Consider the following 15444-nt stretch of genomic DNA (forward strand, 5'->3'; position numbering starts at 1 on the left):
GGTAATAATGGCTATTGAAAACATTAAACAAGGAAACAAAATATGTCATTATTTGGAAAGTATGATCACAAGTTAATCGCTATGATAGAAAGCTAAGCTAGTTGCAATGTCTGTTAACTGAATACATGTCGTATAACTTTTCCTGAATGTAAATACAAATGTCCCAATTGAGGAAAGGGTCACGTGCTAACATATAAATTCAATCCCGCCACATTATGTATGTGTCCATTCCAAGGCTGGAGCCTATAATTCAGTGGTTGTCATTACATCTTTTTGTCATATTGTATTCCTGTATATTGTATTGTTATAAATTGCTGTTGGTGTTTCTTTTGAATTGTTTCACATTTTCCATTTCGGGCCTTTTTAGCTGACTATATGGTTTTTGGTTTACACATCGATGAAGGCAGTATGATGACCTGTAATTGTCTTCATCAACGGCATATGCAATATATGAATAGTTAACTAACTGTCCATATTACCAAATTTATTGATCGTGTAATTGTCATATTTTCGTGATGTATGGTAAAAATATAAATCTTATCAAAGGATTCTGGTACACTTCCTGGATGTACAACTTACTTTCAAAACAAGGCAATACCGTTTTCACAACGAAACACATGTATCTGTTGGAGTATAAAAAAGTAAAATCACAAAAATACTGAACCCAGAGGAAAATCAATTTGGAAAGTCCACAATCACACGGCAAAATCAAATAACAAAACGCATCAAAAACGAATGGACAAGAACTGTCATATTCCTGACTTGGTACAGGCAATTTCAAATGTAGAAAATGGTGGATTAAACCTGGTTCTATAGCGCTAACCCTCTCACTTTAATAACAGTCTCATCAAATTCCGCTACATTTACATGATGCGTTAAATAAACAGTCACAATTAATAAAATAGTCAAAATATGGGTACATCAGTCATCATCGTATAACAATTTTAAAAGGAACAATTTAACAGGACACAAAAACATCTACTATCTACGAACACATGGATTGATTTGAGTGTCTGACGTAAGAAAAATTATATACGTCACATAAATTTGTCGTTCAATGTGCATACAAACAATTTTAAAATTTACATAGGCAATGTACGCATACTTGGTTAAAAATTCAAAAGTATGTAAGAATAAATTACAGAAATAGACCGAGATTCAAACTAGTCCAAAAGTTTTACATAGAATTTATGAGAATCCAAAAATTGTTAATTCCACTACGCGATTAAATGATTTTGACGTTTGTGGTTCAACGTATATAGTAATTCATAATAGAAATATATCATAATGACATATTATAGCCCAATATCATACTAACGGGATATTTTAAAGTACAGAGTCACGTTATAAGCATAAAGTTTAGGTATCATTACTATGTGTATGGACTATCAATAGTTGATCAATTAGATATAAGAAGATTTGGTTTGAGATTAGACACCTCTCCATCCAAGTCCCAATTTGTAAAGGTAAATCATCCAAGTTTAAAGTACGGCCTTCAACACGGAGCTTTGACTCACCACGAACATCAAGCTACAACGTGCCCTTGTTAATTAATAATATCAAACCATTCAAACAGGAAATTCAACGGTCTATTTTATATAAAAATAAACTCACAAAAATGCTGAACTCCGAGGTAAGACTTAAAAAGGAAAGTCCCTTGCCAAAGGGCAAGATCAAAATCTCAAACTCATAAAATGAATGGATGATATCTGTCCTATTACTGACTTAGTACAATCATTTGTTATGCAGAAAATTGTGGACAAAAACCTGTATTTATAGCTAGCTAAAAATGTCACTTATATGACAGTTGCACAAATTACATTATATTCCAAAACAGATATAATAGGTAAAATGTAAAAAAAAAAATAGGGGTACATAAAGGCAACAGTAGTATACCGCTGTTCAAAACTCATAAATCCATGGACAAAAAACAAAATCGGGGTAACAAACTAAAACCGAGGGAAACGTATTAAATATAAGAGGAGAACAACGACATAACACCGAAACGTAACACACACAGAAACGGACCAAGCATCAGACAAAACACCACGAGAATAACAAATATAACATGAAAACCAAATACATGAATTTGGGATAGACAAGTACCGTGCCACGTCTTATCTCAATATCTCAAAAATAAGAGAAAACACAAACGACTCAACGTTAAAATGCAATTCACACAGAAACGAACAATAATATAACAATGGCCATCTTCCTGACTTGGTACAGGACACTTTTAAAGGGGAATAAAAGTGGTGGGTTGAACCTGGTTTTGTGGCATGCCAAACCTCACACTTTAATGCAAAGTTAAATATAACATTGAAATGACAACATAATATTACAGGACTACAATACAAATAAATAGGAGAACATATTAGACAAAGAAAAACATGTCAATATTGTGTTATAATCTTAGTCTATAAAAACTAATAAATATGTAACAAAGTAGGGGGTTATCTTTTAAGAAGAGGATATACACAGTTCTACATAAGAAAACGCCTCTACCAAGTCAGGAATATGACACTGGTTATCCATTCGTTTGATGTGTTTGAGCTTTTGATATTGCTATTTGGTTAGGGATTTTCATTTTTGAATTTTCCTCGGAGTTCAGTATTTTTTACTTTTTACTTGATACTTCTGTGTGACATTGCAAATGTGTTTACAGGTATATCACAGTGTTTTTAAATATTTTAAAATAATTAATTTAAAAAGTTATTGACAGATTGTCGATAACATCTATAATATGGTAATCCCGGCTCTTACAGAAAGACATATTCCTCAAGTTTGTGAATCCATTTCAAATATATATGAACTCTTTTGTTGTAAGGTAAGGATGTTTTCTTTTTTTATTATATTTTATAACGTGAAACATTTATTTGAAATTATGTTTCTCAGTATAAAACTTATACTTTTCAAGGAAAAAATGTAAACAGAAAAACAAATTTTTAAACTTCACTATATGTGTCCGAAAGTGGACATACAATAGTATTTGCAATGACTATCAATTAATTAAGATGCCTGTTCCTAATTTTGTACATCAGACAAGACGTTTGGAGTTCATTATACAAATGACATTTATTAATGTATTTCATTTATAATTTATCTTAAATCTTGTATACATATTATGTCTCAACTTTTCTTTAATATTTAGATGCACATGCTTTCAGATGAATGCATACCTAGTAACTCCTGTTTTTCACATTGACTTGAGTTTTCGTGGTTAAGTAGTCCTTCATATGAAAAATGTATAAGTGCCCTCTATATCATTCATTGTGAACTGTGTGGTTGCGTTCAAGAGAAAATATATATAAAATGTAATTAAAAAGTTTAAATAACTTTGCCACGACTAAGTGATTTTGAAATTTGGCATTGGGAAATATTTGCTTCATTGTCCCGATTACGCAGTTTATAACAACAAAATTGTGTATATGTACAATATAATTTCATTTTCGTGTTACAAGTCTATGTGGTAAGCATTGATTAATACATTTTAAATGTTCAGTTCGGTCAAATTAAAATGCACTTTACAATACATCCAAAAAAAAACGCCATTGTGATATATTGTAAGATTATTTTTTAATCCAATGTTCATGCTAGTTAATTATTTATCTTAATGAATATTACTTATACTGCTTATTTAGTTTTTTGTGATACCCATTTGGCGTGACTCATACATCCCGTTAATGTCATTGTCATGATGCTGTTCGAAATTGTTGTATTCTTGTCCGTAATCTTTGCCAATTTGCCTTGTCTTCAAGCCTGTTTGCACTTCTTTGTTACATATTCACTAGTACACACTCCCAAAATTGGGGGCATTTTAAGCTTGGTTGAAAGTTAAGTTTGTGAACTATTTTAAGATGATTTTTTGTAAAAGATTTTATGTCTACAGAATTTCAGAAAAGATTAAAAAAAAAAGTCATATAGGTACATTTTAAGCCCTTTTCCTTTTTTTCAAAGTCCGTTATTTTTATGTTTTCAGTTATATTCCATTATTTTCGCGTTTCTATTTACTATGAACATACGTATACACATGAAGTGTATTTGCAATTAACTTTTAATTCTATGTTTCTTCTCAATGGCGATCACTGCTATATTATATAGAGAGTCTCTAGATATTATAGTTGTACATTTATAATCATAGTATACATGCAATTAAATGCGAAAATAATTGACCTCTCCCTTATTACTTATGAAGATCAAGTGTAAGTTTAATGCTGGAAGTTATGGTTCAATTATTTTGTAGTTCATTTCTTTTAAGACAATAAATGGAAATTAAAACAAAATCCCTCTTGCGCTATCTCAGTGACATTTTTACAATGTATCGTACTGCTTTTGGGACAAATTATATCAAAATAATAGAAAACTTCATCGGCTTTAACTCAAAAAATGGAAAATTTTATGTACTAAATTATAATCCTGGTACCTTTGATAACTATTATGTTTAGGGGGTCTTGAAATCTTTTGACAGCTTTCGAAGTGCTATTTTTTAACCTTTTACATCTGGACCAAATTAAATCACTACATTACTTTGAAATTATGGACCCATTTTTTTTTGAAAGTGTGATTTAACATCCCCCCTACCTTGCAATTTAAGGCATTAAACATGGAGAAGTGTATACAATAAAATTATCAAGTAACACATTGTCAACTTTAGCGAAAATCTATGGACGACAATTGTGGGTAGGGTGGTCTCGGACCTACAGTAACATGTCTGACTTAAAAGTCGGTCTGATTACGGAAACAATATCCGGACGCCTTTATTTTCTTTTTCCTCCCAAAATAACCCAAACTGAATAATCATAAGAATGGACGACAAATGGGACTATGCACGGTAATAGGACACAGATCCATAATGATTAGTTTATTGTGGAAGGGATAGAAGCGACACACAAAATTAGGTCTTCTCGTTTTAAAGTATAGAAGACTTGTGTTTATAGGGATTAAGATTTTAATAACATGTCGACTGCTGTTCCCCTATTTTTGACATTTTAAACTATTATGTTTGTTTGTTTTGTTCACACATTGTTGTCAATATAATGGAATATGATGCTACTACGTAACAATACGCAATATAAGTGAGAGATTTAATAAGCTATAAAACCAGGTTCAATTCACTATTTTCTGAATAAGAAAATGCTTTCAGTCAGGAATATGACTGGTGATATCACTTAGTTTGAGGTGGTTTAGCTTTCGATTTTCCCATTTGATAGGGACTTTACTTTTTGAATTTTCCGCAGAGTTAGTATTTTTGTGATTTGTATCAACAAGAAAAAGTGAATAAATCGAGCGCTTTATTTCTTTTAGATGGAAAACAAAATCTCTGCCCCGCAGTGTGTAGTCGCCATAGATATAGGAAGTGATGGATGTGGATATGCCTTCTCCATGGATTATCAGTTCAAAACAAACCCGTGTGATGTTCATGTACCTAGATGGTCACCAAGCACTGGTTCAATGACATCATTGAAAGCTCCTTCTGCTATACTGTTCGACTCAAACAAGAAATTTTCTGCCTTTGGCTATGATGCCCAAGATAAAATGGACGAAATCCTTAGTTCTGGAGACCAAAACAATTGGTACTATGTAGAACGTTTTAAAATGGCACTGTATACTGCAGTAGAAGAAGGAGAGGTTAGTTGTTTACATCAAAACCAGCATTTTTTTTCTACCATTTGACATTAATTGCTAATGGAAAATCTTCAAATAAAATTCAAATTACTGTACTGGGAGCGGCTTAAAATTCACAATTAGGTACGTAAAAACGAAAATGGTAAAGAAAAAACATGGTAATGGGGGCTCGGAAATGTCATATATAAATGCGAATGTGTCAACTGTCCACAAGAGACGAAAATGACACAGACATTAACAACTATAGGTCACCGTACGGCCTTCAACAATGAGCAAAGCCCATACCGCAGAGTCAGCTATAAAAGGCCCCGATAAGACAATGTAAAACAATTCAAACGAGAAAACTAAACTATATGGTTTTTTTTTTATTTTTCGTTCTATCAACTTCATTTTGTTTGTTCAACAATCGAAAAGTTGCTTTCCGTTATGTCAAAATCAAGAAGATTGAATTTGATAATTGTAAAAAAAAACCGATTCGAGTTCAAATAATTGTGTCAATGTCAAGAAAAAGTTCCGAAATGGCCTCTTGTTGCAGTAGTGTCCTAAATGTTTAGTATATAGACTGTCCCTTTGGTATCTTTCGTCCCTCTTTTTGAATGACAAACCGCAGGACCAGAAATTCATTATTTTGCTGGACAGGAATATTATTGACTAGGAAAAAAACCTTCTATGCAAAACCACAATTATTATGATCAAATAAAAGAAAAACTTTTTAAATGTCGTGCGGACGAGATGTATTCTAGATTTGTACCCTCAACAGATACGCTTAAACCAAGATATGCGAACGCCATGGATGTAAACATTCCTTGAAACGATAGGAAAAAATGAAAAGAAGCATGAAAAAAACAGGTGAAATAATCCAAGATAATGTTTTTCTTTGTTGAAATAGTTATTTGTTGTTACAGTGCTTAAGATTATAAAACAATTTTGACTGATGTAGCCCATTTTTGACATTTTTACTTATTATATTTGTTTGTTCTGTTCACACATTGCTGCCAGTAAATCGGATTTTTTGTATGCAAATGGCATACAAGTGGGATTTTTATCTTTCTATAAAACCAGCTTAGAAATTTTTGTCAGATCTCAAGAATACGGTAGTTGATTTTCATTTTTTTTATGTGCTTGAGCTTTGGATTTTGCCACTTTCTAAAGAACTTTCCATTTTCCTTGGAGTCTGGTATTTTCGTCCACTGATTTTGCCTTAGAGAGTTGAAACCTTTCTTATGTTTCTCTATCCATCAAAGATTTTTCGATTATCGGAAATCTCCAATTTCACTGGTGTGGGTTTATATGTAGACTTCCCCGTTTTATTGTGAGTTCATACATAAAGTGGAGGGGCTTAACATGTTAGCGTGAACACAGATTTCCCCAGTGATGTAACAGTGATGTAACAGTACAACATAAATACAAACTTTAAATATCATATGAAAAAAACTTTACTCATTAGATGGATAAAAATAGAAATATGCTTCACAAATCCACAGAGCGGACGTGATTGGTAATTTGTACATCCCAATAACAAAAAGACAAAAGTAAAGTAAAGATCAAAGTACGGTCTTTAAAACGGAGCCTTGTGTCACAGCGAACTGCAAGCTATAAAGGGCCAAAAATTACCAGTGTAAAACTATTCCAACGGGATAACCAATGATCTAATCTATATAAAAAACGAGAAACACACATAAACCACATCAACAAACAACAACTACTGAACATCAGATATCTGACTGAGGACAGGTGCAATCAAAATGAAATGTAGCGGGTTTAAACGTTTTAATAGGTATTAACCTTCTCCCTTATCTGACACAATAGTGTAACATCACAACATAGAAAGACACACTATAAAATATCAATTGAAATGGATTAACTCGATCAAAAAGCATATTACATTGTAACACAAGTGTACAAAAAGTAAAAGAAACAATTTGATCTTTAAAACAATGTAAATACAAAATCAATATAATAGGGAGTGGAAAAATAAAGGTATCAGTGGTATGATTCTGTGAGATATTAGACAATTTAAAAAAATAATAACCTTTAACAAAAAGCCATCAAATACAAAAATATATAAATAAAAATAATTGTGTTGTAAAGTATATCGTTAAAATGGAAAAGGAAATATTTATTTTTTTCATAGTACGAAGAAGGGAAAATTCATATTCATCCCAAAGACTTATCAAAGCTGGTATATAGACGAGATACCCTGTAAAAGCTAACAATGAATAACAAAAAGCAATACACAACATAGTATCAACAGACAAAATTAACAAGAAAGTACGATTTGAGAGTACTCGCAGTTACTGACAGCCATTTAAAAGCAAAAAACAATCAATAATAAAAAAAAATCATGCATCAGAGACTTAAATCAACTAAAACACAGTTAGGAGTTAATGTCAAGATATATGTATAGACGGGTTGTAGAGCCCTGAAGACTGATGTTACCCTATGGTTGTCTTTTGATAATGTTTGTCGTGTATTTGTTGTCACATTGGTATATAATATTACATACCCGTAAACATGTAAAAAAAAAATAAGACAAGTAAGGGTAAAAAATATAGACATACAAAACTAAGGAATAAACAACACGAACCCCACCAAAAACTGTTATGTTTCTTTAAGATAGCTTTTCCCCGAAACGGATCAAATGTATACGTTCAATGTATGTTTAACTTGGGTTTTGTTTGTTAACATGCTTTTTGATTGAGCTATGCTATTATAATTAAAGATTGAAGTTATGCTTTTCCGTATAAAGGAAAAAACTGCAACAGTTACAGTTGTTAAATCATTTTCTGTGATAAATTGTCCTGTTCAGAATTAATAAAACAAAATTACCTTCCAGTGTACGAATGTTTACATTTTTCAGTCTCAGTTCCTCGCACTTGTGCTTTGTGGCTGTCGAAGTTCAAACGACAGGATTCGTGGTTAAGGTCACGGAATTTAGGAAATCGGTGAATAAGAATGGAAAGCTAATAATTCATTGGTGATATATTTCTGAGGATTTTTATATGATAAAAGGGTTTTCATTTACAAAACAAAAGTCCATGTACAATAATTTCATATCAACACTTGGTCAATCTAGTATAATTTCATAATTTTACTTTTATTTTATTTGAGGTTTTATGTGACTTTAAATATATCTTATTTAATCAACCTATCACTATCAGTTTATTAATTTTAAAACGTTTAGGAAAACTGTTGGCAAATTTGTTTAATTTATCAATTGTAGGATGTACGAATGGATTTCCTTATCAAAGAGAAAGGTGGCAAGGAAATATCAGCTAAACTTTTATTTTCGTCCTGCATCAAGTATTTAAAAGAGCATTTCAGAAAGACGATTGGTGATAGGCAAATAGGAGTTCGGGAAGACAAGATCAAATGGGTTATAACTGTACCTGCGATATGGACGGACTCTTGTAAACAGTTCATGCGAGAGTCTGCTACAGAGGTATAATTATGTGCATAAACAAGCTAGGAGGGTGGCTTTTAATACATGTGAATAGATATTCAGCTACATATGTTATAAACAAACAAATATTTTATTGCTTGTCAAAGCGCCCATATATATGTATTGCACAGTCAATCTGTAACCTAATATGGTAAATACACAGGCAGTAGATTTTATATGTGTCAAGAGCTTAGATGGAGTCCCCATCTGAAATTCATAGAATGTGTTAACAGGATTTTGAATAGACAACAGCGGGATCGAATTATACTGCAGTGCCGTATCGCAAAAAAAATAATAGTCGGATATCTTGTTTTACATAATAACATTAACGTTTTATTTAAAGATATATCAGGAATCATAGAGAATTTTTTGTGTCATGACTTGTCTCTCTCTCCTGTCTTTCACACAATTTATGAATTTATGAAAACAGTATCTCTTTGTTTAAAATTTAAACTTAGATATCAATCATTTAACCAAAGATTATAAAAATTCATATTGAACCAGATGATGAACAACAGAAAACAATTTAAATAGGGCTTATTTTTTTTTATATGTGTAACACTCCCGAACGTGACCTTCCCCCCCAAACGTGTCCGATTCCCCAAAACGTCTCCATCATATTCAATACTCAACAAACGTGCCTAATTTCATAACCACCGAACGTGTCCGATAATTATTATTCTTCAAAAAGTGTCAACTATTAAACGTTTTTTAGCGAGAATAAGTGTTTGCCCTAATACTGTGGATTCATTTTTATTTGTTGGGTACCAATTTTCGTGGGTTTCGTGGATACAGGTGAACCACGAATTTAAATGTTCAAAGAAGTACATCTTTTCACTAGGCTCTGTATACAAAGATTGGCAAAACCACAAAATCAAATATCCACGAAATTGCAAGTTTTCAGCAATCCACGAACATTTTACCCACGAAAATAAATGAATCCACAGTATACGGCAATTATATGATGTTTGGCACAGTTGATGAAGTCTTCATTTGTAAGCATTAGTTTGTTTAATGCTGGTTTTCAATGATTATCATAATTGCAAATTTAATCTGTAATACATGAATTAACTTTTGATTGAAATTGCTTATTGATCATTTGCAAGTATTTCATGCTCATTTAGATCGAACATACACATAAATACAGTACAGTTGATTTATGAAAATTATTCCTAACTAATAAACTCCTATAATGCCTGTTATATTAATCAGAAAATTGCACTGTGTGGTTTCGAGCATCACTAAAGACATGTACACAAACGAGAGACATAACTTCCAGTGTCATATTGCATGCATTATTTGAACGACATCAGTAGATACTGCAGATAGGTTCTATTATCTTACCGGAAAGTTATTACCTATTTTGGTATACTAATTTATTTTGATTTTTTTTAATGGAATAGTAAAATGAGTAAACGTTGATATAAAAGCAATAACCAAATAACGTTCGTATTTATAATATAGACGCGAATGATAGGTCCAGTAAAAGAGAAAACAAATAAGCTTGATATGGACATGTTTGGCGTTTATACAAATGACACGCTTTTGCGCTCTTTTACAACTAGACAACTTTTGCAGTTCATTGATGTCATGTGGACACGTTTGTTGGAATCAGACACGTTTGGGTAGAAGGACAGGTTTCTGAGTTTTACATATATAACCAAAGGTTAAAATTTATCTCAAGAACAAGCAGTCAGACATTGAAAGACAAAAATGATAAACATTAAATTGTTTGTTGTTAGTCTTCAAGAATACCTTCAAATTAAGGTATAAGTAAATGCATATCATTTGGTCTCATTGGCAACAATACCATATCTTCTACACCATAAACTATAACACCAATCTTTATATTAGTTTATTATTATTATGATCATTGGTAAAAAAAAAAAAAGCATAAGCCACAAGTTTTACCAACTTCTGACGTCTTTCTCTATATGAACCATTGTACGAATATTATACTTGGCATAACAGGTAATGATGTACAGAAGTATACTCAAAGTGTAAATAACTGTTAAATAGTTTGTTCAATGGTTATTAAGCGATTAAGCGAAAACAAATCAAAGTCACAAACTAAAACAAAGGGAAATGCATAACTTATAAGAGAAACACAATGAAACACTTAATTGTCTCAAAGGCAAAAACCAAAATGCATTGCCTATTAGATAACAACTGTCATATTCCTGGCTTGGTACAACTATGGTAGGTTGAACTTGCATGCATTGCTAGCCAAACCTATAATGGTTTACTTTTAGAAATTGTGATTTGGATGGAGAGTTGTCTCTTTGGCAATCATACCACATTTTCTTATATCAATATTCGGTAATAGTTCATATTAATTATAATCACCGGGAAATTGGTATAGAAGGTTAATAGTCAAGTCTTTCACAAATAGGCAGGTATTCCTGGAAACCAGTTTACACTTGTGTTTGAACCAGAGGCAGCCTCTGTCTGTGCTCGATTTCTACAGGTAGACAAAACTGAGAATGATCAACACTCAATCATCCTTAAAACCTTCCAGCCTGGAACAAAGATATTGGTAGTTGATGCTGGAGGTAATTTATTGTATCATATTTCAGTTAATTGACCCATCAAAACCAATTTAACCTATATAGATACAAGGTCATTTAAAGTGAGTTTTGGAAAGGGGGTAATGAACACTAAAAAATCGGACAGTTTTCGCTTATTTACAAATCAATTGTTTTACACGCATTCCGCTGAATGATTACCTTTGATTTTGTCAGTTTTTATAAAGTTTCCCTTTTAAAATATGCATTCAAGTTCGATATTGTGTTATACTGTATGTATTTTTGGATGTGAAATATTAAATCAGATATATAACGAGATTGTTCAAAGCCAAATCGGATTTATAAAGAGAAAAATAGGTCATGAATTTTACCGAACGAATACAGACTTAAAGAAAGTTTTTAAACCTCTGGTTTCTAATATTTTTTGATACCTATTAAATGATAGCTTCTATGATGTGATGACCATATGCATAGCGTTTTTTGAAATACAAAAAAAACTGTTTTGCTTAAAGGGGCACTAGCTGTCGAATTCATGTTCACCAATTAGACTTAATTTCTTGTATTTGATTTATAACAATGTAAACCATTTATTAAAATTATAAAAAGTCAAAAATAAACAATAAACTTGGCATGGGGGCAATTATATGTAGCTTTGTTTCGTAGTATTTTAGTCAAGACGCCATCTACTTAACTGTAGAATTGACCCCTGGAGACATCCAATTGCCATACAAGCGATATATAAATACATATAGATATGAATAGATATCAGACTCGTGCATTTGGATTTTTCTATGTATGTTTAATTTCATATTGTAGCTCAAAAATATATGTTAATCAATGTTTTTACCTGTATAAGAATGTTATTTTGTGGATCGAATCAGTCAATCAAATGATTAAACTTTGTTTCACCTTCAATGTACACATGCTGTTCCTCTAAATTATTGAAAACACACAATGCATGCGGTATCAATATCTAGCTAAGGGGTTAAATTGAAGTTAACATGAAAACGGATTCAATGAGCTCGGCTTATTCACTTGCAAGTTAATAATTCATCATCAATGTTTCTTATCTTATTAAAACAGAAGGCCACATAAATGTTAACTGAATAATTTCCATCTTCAGGTGGAACGGTTGATATTTCTGCCCAGGAGGTATTACCTGATGACTGTTTAAACATCATTCATAGGGTACGTGGTGGAGATTATGGTGGAAATTCAGTCAATATGGCGTATAGGTCGATGTTGGTCCGCTTATTTTCTGGACCTTGTATACTAACTTTCAAAAAGAATCATCCCATTGACTATATGGACATGATGAGATCCTTTGAGGGAAAGAAAAAGACATTTAAGCTTGATGATACCAAGGTTAGTAGCAGAATTGCAGCAACATTGTTAGAAATTAGCGAGGAAAATTGTCAAAGTAGCTTTGAAGATATTGCAAGCAATTCACAATATGCACGAGGAGTCCACGTAAAAAGAGATAAACTGTTTATTGATGTCAACATTTATCTCGAATTTTTTAATCATTCACTGTCAAAACTTGTCCAAGACATAAATGAAGTCCTACAGCATGAAAGATGTCACGATGTCAGAGCAATCATGCTAGTTGGAGGGTATGCTGACTGTGGATTATTGTTAAATGCAGTGAAACAAGAATTTCCAGATAAAGATGTGTTTGTGCCTCACGAAGGCAGTTTGTCAGTTCTCACAGGTGCTGTTATTTATGGTCATATACCTAAAATTGTCTCTTCACGTGTTTGCAATTATACTTACGGTATTTCTGTTTTACGACCGTTCCAACCTGGCATGCCACAAGAGAAAATGGTAATACACGATGGAGAATTATATTGTGAAGGTGTTTTTAGGATCGCATACAAAATAGACACTGTAGTAAATGTAGGTCATACGGAAAGGATACCTGTAGTTGCGACGTTCTTTGATCCCCAGAGACATCATCTACGAAAACTACCATTGACGGTCTCTGTCTACATATCTGACAAGGAAGATCCAGAATTTGTGGCTGATCAAGGATGCAGAGAACATTGTGTTTTCCAAGTACCTCCAGTAAAGGGTGAATGGCTAAAAGAAGTCCATGGGTATATTGATTTTGAAATATCAGGAACGGAAATGATTGGTACTTTTGTGGATAAAGACACCGGCGATATTATCACGTCGGTGAAAATTGAGTTCCTGCCTAAAACAGAACAAAATCCTCCAAATGACAAGAGGCAGCGTATTTACGATCCTGAAAATAGCTATTAAGATATGATGATATTCAATAATAGGTAGTAACATTTATTCAAAGATAACCGCAAAGATATCACATGGTTAACTGTAGTTCAATGTTTCAGAAACTTTCAATTCATATTTAAAAGTTTTAATAAATCTTTACAGTAACAATGGTTGTACATTTTTAATGGACTAAAATCGTACTTGTAGTCAAATATGCTTCATGAAGTCGATCGTCCACGAAAAAGAAAGGCAAAAGATCCCAAAGGGATAATAAAATTAAAAAGTTAAAAACCAAATGATAATTTAATGACAAAAAACTAAAAACGATCAAAAGACCAACAGTATACAAAACACAATATAGAAAACTTAGAACTAAACAACAGGATGATATCAGGTGCTCAGGACGTGTAATCATATGTTGTTCCACATGTAGAACCCATCGTGGTGCTCATATAAGTACGAACATGGTGATAAATCAAATTTGGTGGGGCACATTCGATGAGAAGAGGGCGTGATTATAATTACGATAATTTGAATATATTCATTGTCATCTCTTAAGGAAAAGGTTGTATTTAAGTCTGTTGTTTTCCATTAACCACTATAAAATCTAAAAATCCAAGTAACTACACAACGTTTTGAATGTTTGTTAATGATATTCCTCTAAGCCAGTAGTTCATGGATCTATGAAAATGTAAAACCATACCTTTGTTATGAAGTTAAAATTAGAATATAATGGTTTTCTGAATTCTAAACTCATACGTCTCTGTTTTCTAGTGTAAATAGTTTATAAATATATATATAAATAAGATTTTTTATAATTTAATACGCCAGACGCGCGTAATACGTAGTCATGTAAACAAAAGCTAGAAGTTTAATAAAATAGTATCAGTGTTAATACATTTGTTTGAATCTTTGGCATAAGATTCTCACGAAAAAAACTGTTAACTACAATTTACAAAAGTAATGAACTATGAATCTTTAAACAAATTTAGTGTAAACTACATATGTACAATCGTGAACAAAGAAAGATAACTAAGAATCAATATTTAAAAAATACAATTCAATGTTTGAATTTAAAAAAATGTAAAATGAATACAATCTTCACTCTTATATTGAGTGAGTAATTGTTTTAAATTAAACCAATAGCTCATAGTGAATTGGGGGACTTCAGATAGGTTAGCAGTTAATTCCTATGTCACTTGGAAAATCTCTCGTATATGGCTTCAAATGAACTGATTTAGCCTCACGTAAGGCCGATCGTGTTATTCAGTACGAAGTTGACACGCAATAGTATTTGTTAAATCATTTGTTATAATGTAGTCACATAAATAACATAAATGAGGATTTATACAGATACAATCAGGAAGTTTTGACCACCATTCGTCACATATTGAGATTCTGAAACACGTATACATGTATACTTACATCTGTGGTTTGTTCATGAACATGAAGTAATGAATTGAAAGTACATCTTTTAATATCATTTATGTTGAATTATATTTTTATTGTTAACGTTTTAAAACGGATCACCGTACTAAGATTAAACCATGTTTAAAAGTTTGTATTGATAAAGGATAACTGTCCGATGAGTATATAATTGACCGACTGAAATAAAAGTTC

General features: G+C 32.0%; 1 protein-coding gene across 1 annotated transcript; it reads left to right on the forward strand.

The window, feature by feature from the left end:
- The first annotated feature begins 12816 nt into the window (after positions 1 to 12816).
- LOC134695138 (heat shock 70 kDa protein 12B-like) lies at positions 12817 to 13854 on the forward strand. The gene has a single exon (XM_063556365.1). It carries the CDS (start codon positions 12817 to 12819, stop codon positions 13852 to 13854), a length of 1038 nt encoding a protein of 345 aa, XP_063412435.1.
- The last annotated feature ends 1590 nt before the right edge of the window (positions 13855 to 15444 follow it).

This window comes from Mytilus trossulus, chromosome 1 (assembly GCF_036588685.1).
Source record: "Mytilus trossulus isolate FHL-02 chromosome 1, PNRI_Mtr1.1.1.hap1, whole genome shotgun sequence".
In the NCBI taxonomy this organism is placed as follows: domain Eukaryota; kingdom Metazoa; phylum Mollusca; class Bivalvia; order Mytilida; family Mytilidae; genus Mytilus; species Mytilus trossulus.